This window comes from Emys orbicularis, chromosome 2 (genome assembly GCF_028017835.1).
Source record: "Emys orbicularis isolate rEmyOrb1 chromosome 2, rEmyOrb1.hap1, whole genome shotgun sequence".
Classification (NCBI taxonomy): Eukaryota; Metazoa; Chordata; order Testudines; family Emydidae; genus Emys; species Emys orbicularis.
Genome location: NC_088684.1, coordinates 264,264,453 through 264,286,024, shown reverse-complemented (window position 1 = coordinate 264,286,024; position 21,572 = coordinate 264,264,453). Strand labels below are relative to the sequence as shown.

At 39.9% G+C, this 21,572-nt stretch overlaps 1 protein-coding gene across 1 annotated transcript in view; it reads right to left on the bottom strand.

Moving 5' to 3' along the window:
- The window catches only part of GPR158 (G protein-coupled receptor 158), a 340,854-nt gene that overhangs the window by 166,729 nt on the left and 152,553 nt on the right, over window positions 1-21,572 (bottom strand). The window contains exon 3 of the mRNA XM_065399964.1: window positions 18,094-18,196. Coding sequence (XP_065256036.1) covers window positions 18,094-18,196 — 103 coding nt within the window. The remainder of the gene's footprint in view (window positions 1-18,093; window positions 18,197-21,572) is intronic.

Here is a 21,572-nt window from a genome sequence, read left to right as displayed (position 1 = left end):
GGTGGGAATGGCTCTAGCAGCAGGAGGCAGTGGGACACTACAGTGCTAAAAATAACAGTGTAAACAGGGGGCACGGCTTGGCCAGTAGAGAAGGAGAAGTATATATACTTCAGGAACATACTCATACCCTTCAGGTGTATCTTTACTGTACTGGCTTCATCCATGCCTTGCCGTTTACTCTGCTGTTTATACCCGTGTCAGGGGGCTAAGTGGGTATGTATACTATACGCTGCTGAACGAATCCTGCAGTGTAGATACACCCCTAGTATATAACAGTTCAAGAAACCAAGTGAACTTCTGCAAAACTTGTCAGCGGCATAGTGGCAAGTTGGGAAGTGCATGAGTTAGGAGGAAGAATTTAGAGGCTGATTTAGGTCTCATGGGATCTATCAGCAAACCTCTGCATGATAGGTACAGGCAGGCACTGACACTGCAGATAATTCAGAATTAAATGGAGCAAAGTAGAAAGGAAAAGGAGAGATGTAAAAAAAAAAAAAATAGTAAACCAAAGTTGCTGGAAGTGCTAAATACAAACTCTAGGTAGGATTTAGGGGTTTCCATAAATAACTTTTGGAAAATTTGATGAAAGCTCCAAGCAATTTAGTGTCAAAATAAATGTGACACCTTTCTTCACTTTTCACAAGAGCTGGGAATTGCTCCAGTATCTTCCATCAAAATTACCCTCCTGCAGCAATGTATGCAGTACGACTTGCATCTGTTGGTTCCTGCTCTTCATCCCAGTGGTGCTATATATGTATATGGCTAGTAAAGAACTTTTGGAACCTTTGGAACGAAATTTGCGAAGTAGCAAAAAATAACTTTAAGGATAATTCTCTCTTGTTTTCAGGTGTGTGAGAGCATGTGCACAGACAGGCTAAGTCTGTAGGAGGTGAGGACAGAATGCATACGTTATGGGTCTAATCCTATTGTCTTAATCAGAGTTTTACCTTTGCAACTCGATAACATTGCCATAATATTCTGATATTAGCAATAAGGCTGTCAAGCGATTAAAAAAATAATTGTGATTAATCGTGTGATTAACAGCACGATTAATTTTTTAAACAATAATAGAATACCATTTATTTAAATATTTTGGATGTTTTCTACATTTTCAAATATAGTGTACAGTCTATATTGTGCAGTGTTCACTTTATGTTATTTTTATTATAAATATTTGCACTGTAAAAAACAAAAGAAATAGTATTTTTCAATTCACCTAATACGAGTACTGTAGTGCAATCTCTTTATCATGAAAGTTGAACTTACAAATGTAGAATTATGTACAAAAAAAGTGCACTCAAAAATAAAACAATATAAAGCTTTAGAGCTTACAAATCCACTCAGTCCTACTTCTTGTTCAGCCAGTCACTCAGACAAACAAGTTTGTTTACATTTGCAGGAGATAATGCTGCCTGTTTCTTGTTTACGTCACCTGAAAGTGAGAACAGGCATTCGCATGGCATTGTTGTAGCTGGCGTCTCAAGATATTTATGTGCCAGATGCACTAAAGATTCATATGTCCCAACCTGCTTTACCTACCATTCCAGAGGACATGCGTCATTTTCATTATCTGAGTCAGATGCCACCAGCAGAAGGTTGGTTTTCTTTTTTGGTGGTTCGGTTCTGTAGTTTCCGCATCAAAGTATTGCTCTTTTAAGACTTCTGAAAGCATGCTCCACACCTCGTCCCTCTCAGATTTTGGATGGCACTTTGTGAAATATATGGCAGAATGCAAGTAAAACCGAGGAGACATACAATTCTCCCCCAAGGGGTTCAGTCACAAATTTAATCAATGCATTATTTTTTAACAAATGTCATCAGCATGGAAGCATGTCCTCTGAAATGGTGGCCGAAGCATGAAGGGGCACATAAATGTTTAGCATATCTGGCACGTAAATACACTGCAATGCTGGCTACAAAATTGCCATGTGAACATCTGTTCTCACTTTCAGGTGACATTGTAATTAAGAAGTGGGCAGCATTATCTTCCGTAAATGTAAACAACCTTGTTTGTCTTAGTGATTGGCTGAACAAGAAGTAGGACTGAGTGGACTTATAGGCTCTAAAGTTTTACATTGTTTTGTTTTTGAGTGCAGTTATGTAACAAAAAAAATCTACATTTGTAAGTTGCACTTTCATGATAAAGAGTTTGCACTACAGTACTTGTATGAGGTGAACTGAAAAATACTATTTCTTTTGTTTATCACTTTTACAGTGCAAATATTTGTAATAAAAATAATAAGATAAATTGAGCATTGTATACTTTGTATTCTGTGTTGCAATTGAAATCAATATATTTGAAAATATAGAAAAACATCAAAAATATTTAATACATTTCAATTGGTATTCCACTGTTTAACAGTGCAATTTAAACTGTGATTAATTGTGATTAATTTTTTTAAGTGTAATTAATTTTTTTGAGTTAATCACGAGTTAACTGCGATTAATTGACAGCCCTAATTTGCAATATTCCCTACATTTAGTGTAGGGGCTACTCTAGGGAATCTCTCACTTTCCATAGTAACAATGTAATGGGATGGCAGTGTCCAGGAACCCATATAGGAACACGGGATTTCTCTGTGGAGCCTCATCCTAAATGCAGGTACTAAAGCCCTGAAAAAAGTACTAGTGACTCATGCAGGTAAGTGGATTTTATTAGCGCCAACCAGGATATAAGAGGAGATGTAGTCTCTCTCTGACCCAGAGAGAAGTAAGAGATGGGAGGCAGAAGCTCCCATGGGGTGAGAGAAGGGAAGCTAGAAACAACCAAACTTGGGTCAGTTGAAGAATCCCACAAAAAGTGATCTCACCAACTATTAGTTACCCAAGAGGGACGAGAAGTCATTGCCACCAAATTCAGCATCGACTTTAATTTTGTTCCAAAGTCCATTAATCTGGGAAACTTTCTGGACTCCAGAATTTCTCATTTCCACATATCCCATATATGTAATTCTGCCTGTCAGCATTCTGGGAGCTCTGCCAGCATTAGGGTCAGAGTGAGGCAAAAGACTAAATCTCTATTTACTGAACTGCTGATAGACCAATGAATAACCAGCAGATCCACATCACTTCTCTATCACCTTCCCTACATCCCATCCATCCTCACATCCAAATTAATAGTACACTATTGGTTTTCAGAGTTTGCTATGAGCTAGCTCACCCTGCCTCTGACCTCATGTCCACCTGTTCTCCAAGCTCTCATCTGTTCCCTTCATATTTTCCATAGATGGGAGTCGCCTTTCACTTGTTCTACCCATCTAGCTAGAAGTCTCTCTCTTCTTCTCAGCCACTTGATCATCTCTTCAATCCTCACAGTTCTGGTTTACAAGCAAGCCCTTCCTTAATGAACTCTGTATTGTGGCCACTATATAAATACAATAAAATATTTTAATATCGTAAATCAGGGATGACCAACCTGAGCCTGAGAAGGAGCCAGAATTTACCAATGTACATTGCTAAAGAGGCACAGTAATATGTCAGCAGCCCCTCATCAACTACCCCGCTCCCAGCATCTCCCACCCACCGGCAACCCTGCCAATCAGCGCCTCCCCCTCCCTCCCCACACCTCCCAATCAGCTGTTTCGTGGTGTGCAGGAGGCTCTGGGGGGAGAGGGAGGAGCGAGGGCATGGCAGACTCAGGGGAGGGGGCAGGAAGGAGTGGAGTGGGGGCAGGGCCTGTGGCAGAGCCAGGGGTTGAGCAGTGAGCACCCCCCAGCACATTGGAAAGTTGGTGCCTGTAGCTCCAGCCCCGGAGTCGGTGCCTATACAAAGAGCCGCATATTAACTTCTGAAGAGCCGCATGTGGCTCCGGAGCTACAGGTTGGCCACCCCTGTCATAAATGCTGAAAAAACAGCATTTACATATTTACCAGAATTAAGACATTTACATTTTTATTTACATCAGATATTGGCTATGGATTAAAAGTTTTGCATGATGTAAAACCTGAAACTATTATAATTTTTTCTTAAATCTTTAACCTTGACAAATTGTCAAAAATATATTTTAATCCGTGTTCTCAAGCATTTATTTATGTAAGTTTTGCTTGGATGTTTTTTTCATGTCTATGCATGTCACATGTTATAGAGATAACAGCTGATAAACAGTTGCATGTTACAGCAAATATCACAGGGATATGGCTTTATAGTGAAACAGCATACCTTGGTTTAGCCATATCTGGTGAAATGATTCCAGTTGTCTTTAAAGCATCCTGGGTCATTAATATGCATCTAAGGCACTGCTTGCTTTGAGTAATTATGTGATGAGTATCTTTTGACTTAAGAAAGATTCTTCCTTACAGTTAATCCGCAGATGATATATATTGGGCCTGGCTGAAATTTTTCAGAATTTGACCAAAAGTTTCCCATTATCAACAATTTTCCCCCTCACAAAACATTGCCACTTTTATATGCATACACACAGTCTCTTTAACAGACATTCCTAGTTATTGTTACGGCTGCCATTGAACAAGAAATTTGTTGGGGTGGGGAGTTTAAACCCAACCTATTCCCCAGGTTACATGACCTGAAGCACTGCAAGACGGCAACATTTCCCGCTGCGTATGTGCAAAAATGAAGAGTTCCACCTTCTAGCCTCTGACCAATTGTTCACCCACTTGAGGGATGCAACATCCACTCAAACGGAGAGCAGCTTAAGTGATGCATGAAACGTGAACACTTCACTGCAGCACTGGCAGGAATGAGGCTCCTTGTGCCACACTCTTGTGCTGTTACGGCAACATCCTGGGCCCAAACATGGCTCCAGCAGGAGACTTTTCTGCCCAAAAGTGGCACTGGCTGGGGACCGCAGAGAAAAGAAAACAGTTCAGTGAGTAGGCAATGACTGGGAGCCAGATCCTGCTCTATTTAAGTCAACTGGAGTTTTGCCTTTCACATCAACGTGCACACGACCAAGCAGATAGAAAGTACTGAAAGAGTTAGAAATAAAGAGAGAATAAGGAAGGGCCACAGAGAAGGAAAAGACTAAAGGGACAGTGGAAAGGAAGGATAAATTGAGTGAAGGGAAAAGAAAAGTTTAGCTGAAAGGAAAGGGAGAAGGCATAGAAATGAATATGAAAGAGTAATTGAGAGAATGTGTGAATATTAAAAGGAAAAATAAGAAGCTTAACATGGCAGCATCAGTATAGAAGTCTTGAAGAGATGAAAAAGGTTGGCATTAGAAAGGGAAAAATAAAAATATAAAGGAATTTTAAAAAATTAATCTGCAGGGGAAGAAAAATCCTAATCAAAACTGAAAGTATGAGGAAAAGGCACCCAGTTACTGCAGACAATAAAAAAGAAAAGAAAAAGTGGAGTGAAGAAGGAACAAAAGTGTATTTATTTTTATTGGTTTACTACCAAAATATTATCTATCATGAGTATTTTCACAAACAAATAGATATCAAACCAAAACACACACACAGGTACCTACACATACATAGGAATATATATTTAGATACATATATTAATAAATACAGAGAGAGAGAGAGAGAGAATGAACAGATGCATACGTCCATGTATTCACAAGTAGAAAGTGGTGTGGGAATAATGTGTCCTCCTAAGGCACAAGCTGGCCCATCAGTTGTAAGCTCTATAGGATAAGGACCTGTCATATGTCTAAAATACCTTTAGCACATTATTTTTATGTATATACATTTTACACACACACACACAGCTGCATTAAAAAAATGGTAATGTTGCAACATCAAGCACATAAAAGTTAGGAAATACCAGAATTAAGGTTATGTGTACAATCTTAATTCAACCCTTTGTGCATATGCCGTCTTCAGTTACATGATCTCATAGCAGTTTTTTCTCAATTCACCCTGAGGCAGACTGCCACCATAGAAAATTTCAGGCCAAATAATTAAAGTTCGGCAAAGTTATAAACCTGAAAACACAGTCTTACAATGGGAAGTCTTGGGCAATCTTAACAACAGGCATCACTACCAGAGCTACCTTTAATAACTTTCAAAAATATTCTAAAACATCAGAAAAGAGTATGCTCCATCCTAACGTACTGAGAAAAGAAAGATACAGCACACATTTTGGAGACCTCTGAGCAAGGTTCTAGGCACTCAGAAGCTTTTCAACCAATGTCTGGAGGACTCTTCTTTATCTAGATAAACACATAAGGGAAAATAAATAGCCTCAGCAGTGATTTGCAAAGAACTTCTCTGTCAATTACTCTATTGTGAATTATTATTAGCTCACTGACAATCTAGTTTTAGCCCTGAAATCTAAGTATTACCAGGATCATCACAGAAATATTCACCAATTGCTCTACAGCAGGTTTTCAGCTAGAATTAATGATTTTTCTTCTTCTTTGTATCTCAGCATGTTAAACATTCCCTATTCTTACTGTTATGTGAAATGTAATTATCCAATCAGTATTTGGCCAACACATCTGGAAAGTGCGAATCCTAAAATAGTTAAACTTGGTGCCTGTTCTGAAGTACTTTAGGAATCCAGAAAAACCTCAGTAAATTACATGAAACCTGAATGGTAATCAGCACGTGAATGAGTTATGACTGGCATCAAACCACTCGGCAGAACTGAAGATCCCAGCAATGAAGCCTTCCTTAGAGGTTTTTAAGGTCAGGCTTGACAAAGCCCTGGCTGGGATGATTTAGTTGAGAATTGGTCCTGCTTTGAGCAGGGGGTTGGACTAGATGACCTCCTGAGGGCCCTTCCAACCCTGATATTCTATGATTCTGTGATTCTAAGCCAATTCAGAGGACACAAAGAAATATACTTTTAAAATCTCCTCAGCATATAAAGCAATAAAACAACAGATTAAGGAAATGTTTTGTAAGGTTTCTGAGATTTCTTTGCCTCGCCAGTGATGTTTACAGCACTGAGCACGCTGCCCTCATTTCAATGCATTATAAATACTAACATTAAACAACAATGAGAATATGGTAGAATGCTAACTAAGGCAAATGCAGAAATGAAAAGTCAGTCCTGAAATAACTCAGAACTCTGATGATGGACTGTAGGAAATGGCTGTATAGCAGAACTTATTCTAGAATCTCCTTTTCCACCCTGTTGTTATTTTTGGCCTGCCAAGATTAATGCCTGAAACCAAGGCCTATTGATGGTCAATGTACTTTTAATTTAAGTGAGAGCCCTACTTTAATTTTCTCAATATAGCCTTCCTGTATAGTTTATTTATTGAAGATGGTCACTCACTGCCCCACTAGAGATCAAGGACCTTGTCTAAGTACTATCATCTACAACAAACAGCATTATTTGTCCCTGCAGCAGATGAATACTGAATACTAAGAGTACCCAGGGAAGCCATAAAATGCACACATTTACATCAAATTTTGTTGCATGTTACTAGATATTTTGGGGGGATTTGATTATATTTCATTCTTTGTCACACAAATGCATGTTTCCCCTATGCTTATCACTGTATGTGCTCATGTGAGTGGGAGGGTTCTAACAGTTCACAGACACGACCACCAATAATTTTGAATGTACATAAGGTTTTAACTAATATTTATACCTGTGATCTGTGCCTGTACTTCTAGCATATTCTATAAACTCAAAGAGTCTCATTCTATTTTGTAAATCATAAAATGAGCTCCCTAGTTATTTCACTATCTATAGTTATAAAGCAAATTTCCCAAACTTGCAACAGCATTAGCTCATGCACACTTCTAGAAGTCCTGTCTGAAAACATTTTCTTGATAATGTCATTGTAGCATTCCCTAAATTCTCTCTCTCTCTTTCTCTCTCTCTCTCTCTCTCTCACACACACACACACACACACCCTTAGAATATGCCAGACATTTTACAGAACAAAGTACTGCTTCTGCTTCCAGGGACCATATACACCTCTACCTCGATATAACGCTGTCCTCGGGAGCCAAAAAATCTTACCGCGTTATAGGTGAAACCGCGTTATATCGAACTTGCTTTGATCCACCAGAGTGCGCAGCCCCGCCCCCCCGGAGCACTGCTTTACCGCGTTATATCCGAATTCGTGTTATATCGGGTCGTGTTATATCGGCGTAAAGGTATACTAGTGTAAATTAGGAGCAATTCTAGCATCAACACAGTGTGAGAGTGAAATGAGGTCCACTACTGCCCCAAAGAGTTTGCCATCTACAGCCCTAAACCTGGGAAAGACATACACATACACTTAATTTTATGCTCACGCTGACTCTCCCTGAAGTTGACAAGACGCTTCACAAGTGTGAGCTGGTTCTGCCTGTGTGAAATCTATTGCAGAATCAGGACATTAATTTAGATACAAGAGCAAGGTTCTGGGATTCTCCCATCTGCTGTGGCCCTTTTCTGCTGCTGCAGTAACATAGGAGAGGCATTAGAGCTCTGGAACCAGCCGGGCAGAATTCTCTCTGGTATAGGTTTTGCTCAATGTATCTTACTCTGCTCTACAAGTCCCCTGCCAGAAGCATGAACATAAGGGACATGTCAGCATGAGGTGAATATAAGGGGTGGAGTAGGGTTGCCAACCCTTCAGGATTCTCCTGGAGTCTCCAGGAAATAAAGATTAATCTTTAATTAAAGATTATGTCATGTGACAAAACCTCCAGGAATACATCCAACCAAAATTGGCAACTCTAGGGTGGGGTAGACAGATCCCCAGCATAAAAATCATACAAATGTAGGACTGGAAGGGACCTTAATAGGTCATCTAGTCCAGCCCCTTGCAACGAGGCAGGACTAAGTATTATTTAGACCAGTGATGGGCAACCTGTGGCCCATCAGGGTAATCCACTGGCGGGCCACAAGACAATTTGTTTACATTGACTGTCCACAGGCACGGCCACCCACAGCTCCCAGTGGCCGTGGTTCACCATTCCCAGCCAATGGGAGCTGCAGGAAATGGCGTGGGCCACAGGCTGCCGACCACTGATTTAGACCATCCCTGATATGGGGTTTGTCTAACCTGTTTCTAAAAACCTCCAATGATGAAGATTCCACAATCTTCCTAGGTAATTTGTTCTAGTGCTAGACTGCCCTTATAGTTACGAAGTTTTTCCTAATGTCTAACCTAAATCTCGTTTGCTGCAATTTGAGTCCATTATTTCTTGTCCTGTCCTCAGTGGTTAAGGAGAATAATTTATCACCCTTCTCTTTATGATAACCTTTTATGTACTGGAAGACTGTTATATCCCCTTCTCAGTCTTCTCTTCTCCAGACTAAACAAACCAATATTTTCAGTCTTTTCTCATAGGTCATGTTTTCTAGACCTTTAATCATTTTTGTTGCTCTCCTCTAGACTTTCTCCAACTTATCCACATCTTTCCTGAAGTGTGGTATGCAAAACTGGACACAAAGTCTACTTATCAGTGCTGAGTAGAATGGAAGAATTACTTCTCATGTCTTTGCTTACAACACTCCCGATAATACATCCCCGAATGATCACTTTTTTTGCAAGTGTTACATTGTTGACTCATATTTAGGTTGTGACCCTCTATAACGCCCATATCCTTTTCTGCAGTACTCCTTCCTAGGTAGTCATTTCCCATTTTGTATTTATGCCATTGGTTAGTCCTTTCTAAATGTAATACTTTGCATTTGCCTTTGTCGAATTTCATCCTATTTATTTCAGACTATTTCTCCAATTTATCAAGATAATTTTTAATTCTAATTCTGTTCTCCAAAGTGATTGCAATTCCTCATAGTTTGGTATCATCTGCAAACTTTGCAAGTGTACTCTCTATGCCATTATCCAAATGATTTATGAAGATATTGAACAGAATCGGACCCAAGACAGATTCCTCAGGGACCCCACTTGATATGCTCTCCAGCCTGATTGTGAACCATTGATAACCACTCTCTGAGGACAGAGCAACAGAGGATCCTGTGGCACCTTTAAGACTAACAGAAGTATTGGGAGCATAAGCTTTCGTGGGTAAGAACCTCACTTCTTCAGATGCAAGTAATGGAAATTTCCAGAGGCAGGTATAAATCAGTATGGAGATAACGAGGTTAGTTCAATCAGGGAGGGTGAGGTGCTCTGCTAGCAGTTAAGGTGTGAACACCAAGGGAGGAGAAACTGCTTCTGTAGTTGGATAGCCATTCACAGTCTTTGTTTAATCCTGATCTGATGGTGTCAAATTTGCAAATGAACTGGAGCTCAGCAGTTTCTCTTTGGAGTCTGGTCCTGAAGTTTTTTTGCTGTAAGATGGCTACCTTTACATCTGCTATTGTGTGGCCAGAGAGGTTGACGTGTTCTCCTACAGGTTTTTGTATATTGCCATTCCTGATATCTGACTTGTGTCCATTTATCCTCTTGCGTAGGGACTGTCCAGTTTGGCCAATGTACATAGCAGAGGGGCATTGCTGGCACATGATGGCATATATAACATTGGTGGACGTGCAGATGAATGAGCCGGTGACGTTGTAGCTGATCTGGTTAGGTCCTGTGATGGTGTTGCTGATGTAGATATGTGGGCAGAGTTGGCATCGAGGTTTGTTGCATGGGTTGGTTCCTGAGTTAGAGTTGTTATGGTGCGGTGCGTGGTTGCTGGTGAGAATATGCTTAAGGTTGGCGGGTTGTCTGTGGGCGAGGACTGGCCTGCCTCCCAAGGTCTGTGAAAGTGAGGGATCATTGTCCAGGATGGGTTGTAGATCACTGATGATGCGTTGGAGAGGTTTAAGCTGAGGACTGTAGGTGATGGCCAGTGGAGTTCTGTTGGTTTCTTTTTTGGGCCTGTCTTGTAGCAGGAGGCTTCTGGGTACACGTCTGGCTCTGTTGATTTGTTTCTCTATTTCCTTGTGTGGGTATCGTAGTTTTGAGAATGCTTGGTGAAGATCTTGTAGGTGTTGGTCTCTGTCTGAGGGGTTGGAGCAGATGCGGTTGTACCTCAGCGCTTGGCTGTAGACGATGGATCGTGTGGTGTGTCCGGGGTGGAAGCTGGAGGCATGAAGGTAGGCATGAAGATGTCATCAATGTAGCGTAGGTAGAGAAGGGGCGTGAGTGGATGAGAGCTGAGGAAGCGTTGTTCCAGGTCAGCCAGAATTCCACCATTATGACATCTTCATCATCTGGACCCATGGGAAGGAGACCCTGGAAGAATTCCACCATGATTTCAACAGCTTCCACCCCACCATCAACCTCAGCCTGGACCAATCTACACGAGAGGTCCACTTCCTAGACACCACAGTACAAATAAGCGATGGCCACGTTAACACCACCCTATACCGAAAACCCACCGACCGCTATGCCTACCTTCATGCCTCCAGCTTCCACCCCGGACACACCACACGATCCATCGTCTACAGCCAAGCGCTGAGGTACAACCGCATCTGCTCCAACCCCTCAGACAGAGACCAACACCTACAAGATCTTCACCAAGCATTCTCAAAACTACGATACCCACACAAGGAAATAGAGAAACAAATCAACAGAGCCAGACGTGTACCCAGAAGCCTCCTGCTACAAGACAGGCCCAAAAAAGAAACCAACAGAACTCCACTGGCCATCACCTACAGTCCTCAGCTTAAACCTCTCCAACGCATCATCAGTGATCTACAACCCATCCTGGACAATGATCCCTCACTTTCACAGACCTTGGGAGGCAGGCCAGTCCTCGCCCACAGACAACCCGCCAACCTTAAGCATATTCTCACCAGCAACCACGCACCGCACCATAACAACTCTAACTCAGGAACCAACCCATGCAACAAACCTCGATGTCAACTCTGCCAACATATCCACATCAGCAACACCATCACAGGACCTAACCAGATCAGCTACAACGTCACCGGCTCATTCACCTGCACGTCCACCAATGTTATATATGCCATCATGTGCCAGCAATGCCCCTCTGCTATGTACATTGGCCAAACTGGACAGTCACTACGCAAGAGGATAAATGGACACAAGTCAGATATCAGGAATGGCAATATACAAAAACCTGTAGGAGAACACTTCAACCTCCCTGGCCACACAATAGCAGATGTAAAGGTAGCCATCTTACAGCAAAAAAACTTCAGGACCAGACTCCAAAGAGAAACTGCTGAGCTCCTGTTCATTTGCAAATTTGACACCATCAGATCAGGATTAAACAAAGACTGTGAATGGCTATCCAACTACAGAAGCAGTTTCTCCTCCCTTGGTATTCACACCTTAACTGCTAGCAGAGCACCTCACCCTCCCTGATTGAACTAACCTCGTTATCTCCATACTGATTTATACCTGCCTCTGGAAATTTCCATTACTTGCATCTGAAGAAGTGAGGTTCTTACCCACGAAAGCTTATGCTCCCAATACTTCTGTTAGTCTTAAAGGTGCCACAGGACCCTCTGTTGCTTTTTACAGATTCAGACTAACACGGCTACCCCTCTGATCTCTGAGGATAGTTTTTCAACCAGTTGCGCACCCACCTTATAGCAGGTTTGTCTAGGCTATATTTCTTCAGTTTGTTTATGAGAAGGTCACGTGAGACAGCATCAAAAACCTTGCTAATGTCAAGATGTATCAAATCTACTGCTCTCCCCCATCCATAGGGTTTGTTACCCTGTCAAAGGAGAATATTAGTTTGGCTTGACATGATTTGTTCTTGACAAATCCATGTTGACAATTCCATATCACCTTATTTTTTTCTAGGGGCTTACAAATTGATTGTTTGATTATTTGCTCCATTACCTTCCTGGGTACCAAAGTTAAGATGACTGGTCTATAATCCCTTGGGTTGTACCTATTCTCCTTTTTATATATAGGTACTATATTTGCCCTTTTCCAGTTCTCTGGGATCTCTCCCACCCTGCAGGCGTTCTCAAAGATAATCATTAATGGCTCAGAGATCTCTTCAGCCAGTTTCTTAAGTAGTCTAGGAAGTATTTTGTCAGGCCTTGTTGACCTGAAGACAACTAACTTGTCTAAGTAATTCTTAACTTGTTCTTTTCCTTGGCCTCAGATCCTACCCCATTTACATTGATGTTCACTATGTTAGTCGTCCAATCACTGTTAACTTTTTTTTGGTGAAAACTGAAACAAAACAGACATTTAACATTTCAGCCGTTGCTGCATTTTCAATTATTGTCTTTCCCTTCTCATTGAATAATGGGGCCTACCCTATCCTTGGTTCTCCTTTTGCTTCTAATGTATTTATAAAATGGTTTTTTTTTTGTTATCCTTTGTGTCCCTAGCTAGTTTAATCTCTTTTTTGCCTTGGTCTTTGTAATTTTGTTCCTACATGCTTGTGTTGGGGTTTTTTTCCTATCCATTCTTCATAAATTGACCTACTTTCCACTTTTTGTATGACCTCTTTTTTGAGTTTCAGGTCATTGAAGATCTCCTGGTTAAGCCAGAGTGATCTCTTACCATATTTCCTATCTTTCCTGTGCATTGGCATAATTTGCTCTTGTGCTCTTAAAAATGTCTTTTTAAAAATCTGCCAACTCTCCTGAACTCTCTTTTCCCTTAGACTTGGTTCCCACAGGAGCTTAACCTACCAATTCTCTGAGTTTGCTAACATCTGCCTTCTTGAAGTCCATTGCCTTTATTCTGCTGTTTTCCCTCTTACTATTCCGTAGAATCAAGAAATCTATCATTTCATGATCATGTTCACCCAAGCTGCCTTCCACCTTCAAATTCTCAACCAGATTCTCTCTGTCAGTATCAAATCTAGAATAGCCTCTGCCCCTAGTCACTTTCTCCACCTCCGCAGGTAGCGCTGTAAAGATTCAAGGCAGCTGGGGACATGCTGTTTTAATGGCAGCTCTCCAGGACTGTCTAAGTTACTCCAAGGCCCAAAGCAGCCCTCACGGCAGCAACCTAGATTTGGGAGGGCACAAAGTTGGCTTAAAGCCACCTTCACCCCCACTCCTCCTGGGCTGCAGTGCAGCTCAAAACCTTGCCCAAGTTTCAAAGTGATTACAACAGACAAAAAAAGGGAAATTAGGCAGAAAGAAGAATTATATTTATAATTAAGATCGTGGCATCAGTTATCAAAAGCAAATTTTGAAAGTTTTTAAGGGGGACCACTGTATATAGATTTTCTTTTTTCTTCTTCTTCTTCTTCTTCTTTTTTTTGGCTGAAAGATTTGGAGATCCAAAGAACATTCTGAAAATAAAAGATTTATCCCACAACAACCTCGGGGAAATTTTTAAAAAATTTGTTTTCTCTACTTTAAGACTATTATACAACTAAATAAAATTTGACCATTTATTGTCAGTGTTTGCCAATTAATTCTCAGTGCTGTAGAGAGGAAATGGGGGCAGTTTCCCTTTATCAAACTTTATATGGAAGCAGAGTTATGTGTGTGTCAGATATGTTTGTTTTAATTTCTCTGGAATTAAACTCTCTCAGAGATTATCCAAATCCATACAGGGCTCTCGGACACAGTATCTCAGATTAGGCTGTTTACAAATGAGCAACACCTCCTTTAAGAGAGTGAGTGAGCCAACCCCACTGGAAAAGCAGAATGGTCCCCCTCATCCTCATAAATCCAACACTGAGCATAGAAAAGCTTTCCAATTACCAGCCTGACCCAACCTCTAATTGCTATGTTTTCTCATTGATTTTGCAGTGACTACACCAAGCTCCAGCAATGCATGGCATCTGCCAACATCTTGGATATCTTACAAATGGGCTTCACCCTGGGTCCTGGCATGGAGACAGCCCTAGTTAGCACTACTAGATGATTTCCTCCTCACAATGGTCAGTGGCTCAGTGCTTGTACGACTCAGCTGCTCTGCTGCTTTCAACACACCAACCACAAGGTATGGCTAACTGGCTGGAGTAGGCAGGTTAGTGCTATCATGGCTCAAATCAGTCCTCTCCAGTAGGACTCAGAGGTAATGGGCAGTTGTTCCCCCTTCCCCCAAAAACTCTCACTCCTAGAGTCCCTATAGGCACCTATCTTGTCTCCTGTTTCTTCACTGTCTACATGAGATCACTTGGACGGGATGTGGACTATGCTAATGATACCCAGCTAAAGATCTCATTTTCTGAAAACAACATAACAAACATCCCAATGCTTGCAAGAGATCAGACCTTGGATGAAGAACAGTGGGCTCAATCAGACAAAAGTGATGCTGAATTGGAGAGAGAAATGTTTCAAAGAACTAGCTGAGATGCTGGTCTCCACTCCCATCAAAGGCAGCTGTCACCACTTTATCAAAGAAGTGCAAAGCTTCAGGGTCCTGCTGGATTCATCAGTAACCCTGGTTGGCCAGGTAGCAACAACATTAAACACATTCTAATGTGGTGCAGAATTCCAATAAGATCATTTGTAAATACTTCAGTCTAACATAGGTCAATGTTTTGACTTAAGGCAGATCAAGACTCAATGACTGTGCAATTCTGTTGCTATTTATAAATCTTACCTTGGACCTTCAGAATCTTCTCAGTTTTTATGTTTTTGTGCTAGGAACATTTTCTTTTACACTTCTCCCAGATATATCTCTCTTATTGTCAGACTTTACCAGCCTATCTATGCTAGCTGACTTTCAGGTCAGACAGTTTCTGTCACAACAGCACTCAGCCTTCACAGGATTCACACCTGGAATTCATCTTAAAGCTAGTGCCTCTAACATTCTCCAAATGTGTGTTGTAACTCCCTGAGCCTTGTTTCATTTTTGTTGCATTGAGATTACAGGGCTAAATTGCCTTTGAATCAATGTCTTTTGTTCTGTCACTTGATGATCTTCCCTACTTCTGGCATTAGCTGTCTCTCACTGTTTAGTTTGACATGATTTGGCAGACAGAGCTGAGTCTAGCTGAATAAAAGTAGTTCTTATAAAGAAGAGAACATTCCCAAACTCAAGCTCTATCGTGTTAATTCAGAGCAGTTTCAGGGTAGTTCAGAGTGATCCCAGAGAAATGAATTTGTAGGCCATTAAGTTTCAGCATATGCCGGTACTAGTGATCAGTGTTGTTGATATCCCTAAATATATTATTCTTCTGTGTGTTTTGGGGATTTGTTTTTATAAAATCATAGAATTAATTTTGCATATTCACATTCAAGGAATTAAATCCTGATCTCCATAACAACTCACTCTGCATGGCAGAAATAACGAAGCATCACTCTCAGTCCATTAAAAGTTTCATGCAAAGCCTGGAGAGAAATAAGTATCACAAAGTTGTACTTTACTCCCATCTCCATCCCATTGAGAAAATCAGTTCATTACCGCTTGACTGTGGCACTCAACAAAAATGAATGAAACAGTGAAAAAAAAAGAATCATGCAAACTTTGGAACAACATACTGAACTATTTATACCACATACATACATACATACATGATATAATGTAATGAGCCAAGACTGAGATCTCTTTGTGGATCCATATCAGGATTGACCTATTTAATTACCCACTGATAGGCTGACCCAGCGGATACCCCTACAAAGTGCAGGATGGCTTCAAACAGACATGGGAATGTCAGCCTTTCCTACCATTAAAAAGGGCCCCTATTCTGTTGCTATTCCTTCTGCAGTGCTTGTTTCTTTTTACTCAAGTGAACATATACCACCACACTTGTACACCAACACAAATACAAAGTAAGAACCCGGATGTTTTGAACCTGGCAGTCTTGCAGTCTACCCTCCAGTTCACTTGAGAGTTCAGACTCAATAATGCAATCAATCCATCCATGGTGCACATGTGCATCGCTTACATATTTGGTGTTTTGTCCCAGTGGTTTCAGGTATATTTAAAAACAGGAGAACAAGTTTCTCCTCTAAAGATTGTAAACAAGGAGGAAAAAATATAACATAAGTAACAAAGTCGGCTCATTAAGTAACGTGAGGAACCACTGAGAGAGATGTATAAATGGAATGTATTAGATGGTTAAATTTATTCAGACTCCCTAGGACCATGTCTACACTAGCACCTATGTCAGCAAAACTTAGGTCACTCAGGGATGTGAAAAAAACTACCCCCATGAGCGACATAAGTTTCTCCAGCATGAGAACTTGTGCGCACAGTGCTGTGTCGGCAGGAGACACTCTCCCACTGACATAGCTACTGTCGCTCATCGAGCTGTGCCACTGTAAGCTTCTAAGTGTAGACATGGCCATAGGGTACAACTCATGACACATTCAGGCCATGGTTCCCTAGTATCTAGCTTTTTTTTTTTAGTAGCTTTAAAGAAATAAAAGCAATTGAGCATCTATGACTAAGACACTACAAAGGGAAAACTTAACCAGTTTCAGGCTTTGTCTACACACAAAAGGTCCTGTTAGTTTAACTATACCAGCATAGCTAAAGCAGTACAATCCCCTAGTGTGGACGCAGTTAAACCTGTATAAAGGTGTTTTATATCTATATAGCAATTTCTGTACAGGAAGTGGAATATGCCATGCCAGTAAAAGGCACCTATATACAATATAAATGTGTTCAAACTAGGGGTCGGACTGGTATAACTACTCTCTTAACCTAAATAGTACACCAGTACAAAATTTGTGTGTAGATCAGGCCTCAGCATCATGCAAATGAGATGATGGGCTCACTACCATTTAAAACAGTGTGCATTCTGGGAAACAGAGTATATAAATTGATTAGCAGCTTTCCTGATATTCATCAAGTCTCTCCCCTTGTGGCAAAACAGGATAATGTACCAAGCATTCACCTCATATGTTTTCAGGAAACCTGTAGAAGTCATATGTTATGCACATCACACAAGTGACCAGTTTCTCAGCCCCAACCATTTCTAATAACCATTTTGCACACAATTATAGCTTGGATTTTCCTATACAACTCAGGTAATATTAAGAGAATTAAAAATACAAAGAGGCAGTGACTAAAGCATCAATTCTGCACTAGTACAAGGGAAAACAAATATTTATTTATTTCTTCACAGTCTGTGCACAAATACTGATGCCAGAAATCTTCATTCCCTGGTAGCAAGATTTCTTTTCATATTTTTAAAATTAATTTACAAGTCAAATATGATTAAAGTAGGTATGTTTTACAGGATCTTCAATAGTATCACAAATGACAAACCAAAGGGCTAAAACTCCTTAAGTGATTATATAATCCTAGAGTTGCAGGCCATTGGGAATTTACTGTATAACCCTGACAAGGATAAAAGAAGTCCTGCATTATTAATGCTATTTCTTTTTTTTTTCCCCCCTCTCTTTTTTTTTTTAAACTCAAGCAAAAGCACTTACTCTGAAAGCTGTTCACTGAAAAGATGTTGGGATGATAGAATCCAGCCTTGCAAATGCATTTGTAGGCTCCAAGAACAAATCCAAGGCCTTTAATTGGCATGCACTGTGAGAAAGAAGAAAGGAAGGAAAAGAACGTAATGCAGATGATCACACTCCTATAGACACACATGCATATTCAACTACAATACAAACAAAATAAGCTATATCAATTGGCCTTCTTGCAAGAACTATGTACTGATTTCAGTTTGTCATTATGTTTATCAGTTATTTTCCCTCTAGTCATATTTCACCTATGTATTTTTTCTTGCCGCTCAGATCCTGCAAACTGCAATGATGACAGTTACACTCAAGCTCATTCAACTGATAGGTAGAAGTGACCAGCTGGCAGATACGGTTTTCATCACTTTTGGAGTATCGCTCCATACATATCCTTTTTCAATTCCCATACCACGGCCAATAGTCACTTGTAAGAATAGATGGAGCCCTAAACCTCTCTGAGTAAAGAGAGCAAACAAACAGCTGGATCTTTGTATTGATCTATCAGAGATGCAGAAGCCAAATTCTCCAGTACAAAATTCATCACTCTACACATAAGATCCACACCGATTTGAAATAATGGGGTAACAGAATGAGTGGAATTACAAAAGAAAAACTGTTTAATGAAAAATATCTAAGGAGTCTTTCATCGAAAGCAGAAATATTCTGCCTATTTAAGTGGAAGTCACTTAAGTGGAAGTCCTTACACTTCCTCTGAGCTCTCTCAATTCTCTGCCCTAGGAAGTAAGAACAAGTGAAATGAGTTCCAATTCTAATCATACAAAGATTACCTTTCACTTAAACTGAACATCAGGGCCACTTTGCCAAAATGATTGAAGCAGCATTAAATCCACTATCAGAAATTTTTCATACCATACATAATGTTGTGTACTCTCACAAACCCTGTTCCCTATACAAATAAAACATACCTCTACTTACAAACCAGTCAATTCCACAATATTACCTTTGCGATGAATGGTTTAAGCCAGGGGTAGGCAACCTATGGCATGCATGCCGAAGGCGGCACGCGAGCTGATTTTCAGTGGCACTCACACTGCCTGGGTCCTGGCCACCAGTCCGGGGGGCTCTGCATTTTAATTTAATTTTAAATGAAGCCTCTTAAACATTTTAAAAACCTTATTTACTTTACATACAACAATAGTTTAGTTATATATTATAGACTTATAGAAAGAGCCCTTCTAAAAACGTTAAAATGTATTACTGGCACGCAAAACCTTAAATCAGACTGAATAAATGAAGACTCGGCACACCACTTCTTAAAGGTTGCTGACCCCTGGTTTAAGCAAAACCTACACATCAATGGGAGCTTTCTCCAGCATTAACTGAAGAGGTGGATGGGGTGTTTAACAAATAGATCTTTCTTCCCAACCCTTGCTCAGGCAATTGAGTTAAACAGGTGTTAAAAACAAAACAAGAAACAAGGTCTTACGCCTGGCCTACACTTAAAAAGTTTTATCAACATAACTATGTCAGTAACAGCTGTGATTTTTTTTAATCAATACAGTTATGCCATTAAGAGCCCCAGTGCAGATGCAGTTAAACCAAAATTTATTCAGGCATAGTTTATTTCGTTTTGCCAAATCAGAATAAGCACTTATACCTCTACAAGCACTTTTCTACCGGTATAACTGTGCCTACATGTAGAGGAGTTTTGCCTCTAACTATGCCAGCATATATTAAAGCAGCAAGATTTTGAAGTGTAGACAAGGCTTTGATCAGTCTAATGAAAAATCCCTGTTCTTCATTTCCTCAGGTTTCACTTTCTAGCACTAGTGATTTTATGATTCTGCTAATTGTCCAAACAGTCTTCCAGGAAAAAAAAACAGCAAACAAATATCGGAATTTCTAATGTAAACACAAAGAGAGGATGGGCTTATGATTAAGGCATTTGACTGGGACTCAGTATACCTGGGTTAAATTCCAGGCTCTGCCACAGAATTCCTGCATAAGTCACTCCTGGGGAAGTCACTTCATCTCTCTGTGCTTCAGGTTCCCCATATGTAAAATGGGGATGATACTGCCTTTCTCCCACCCTTTGCCTGTCTTGGTGGACAGAAACCATTTCTTATTATGTGTGTATGCAGAGCCTAGCATGATGGAGCCCCAATCTCAATTGAGTCCTCTAAGTGCTACTATAATACAACTATAATACAACAAATAATAAACAGAAAATGGATATATAAATATATTATGAAAAACCATCCAGCCCTTTAATAAACACAAGAGGAAAAAAAAGGTCACAAATCCATTGTTTCCTTTGCATTTCACCTTCATCCTACTGAGGATGCAGTTATCCAGACTGCTTGTTGATGCGGTAGAGAGAGAAATAAAGATCAAAGTGGTATCGGAATGTGAGTCGAAAGGCACCAAAAAAATCAAGTTTGCTAATTAGCAACTGCTGCTTATCAACTTGATAAGGAAAAGAATGTTAACACCAATCAGTTTAGATTAAGTGGATCGGAAAGTGCAAAAATCAACATTTTTAATATGAGCAGCTCTGGTAAACTATCTTTGCCCCCTTAACAATGGATAAAATAGCAATTAAAGGGGTAAATGGTGACATATCAAGCATCTTTCAGTGTTCATGTTCCAGGAAATACTTCGCAGGCAAGAGTTCTGTGACAGCTCTTTTTCTTCATTATAATAGGTTACATGTTGTTATAGATAATATATTTTTCCTTTGAAGTTGAGCAAAATCTAGATTCTACTGGATTTTGTGAATATTGCAGTGTTCCTAATTCCACAGCCACAGAGTATCCTCATTGCATGAATATTTTATATCAAAATATGACACAGCCTTATATAGCTCTGTGTTAAAAATATTTTCCTGAAAACCCCAAAAAAGAATTCTGACAGGGAAAAAAGATGAAATAGTCTTCTATTCATGACATTGTTACACTTCAGTTTAAATTGCTACAAGAAGAGAACTGAAAAATATCACAACAGTTATGTCTCCCCTTTAACTGGAATATTATGAATATTTAAAAATCTTGGACCAAATTCTACCTCTTGTGCACCCATGTATTCCCTTTAATATTGCACAGGTGTAAGAGGGCAGAATTTTGGTCGTCATTTTTTTTTAATTTGGAAGGAGAGCTGGATCATTTCAGGAAAAAAAGTAGCTACAAACAATCCAATTTTAGAATATTCAGAGACTAACACAATTTCATGGAAACTCAATTATTCACAGTATGAATTTTCTACTAAACAATTTTGGTTAGGCCAACATCAGAGGTAGTAAAAAATGGGAGAATTTTTTTTTTTTAAGAAAATATTTCCCTTTTCTAAAATGTTGACATTTCAAAAGTTGAAAAATTTTGACCAGCTATAGTGAAACATTATTGTGGAAAAGGTGGTGAATGAATTAAACTAATACAACTTGATTAAAATAAAAGCCTTTGACATGGAATAAGAAGAGGCTT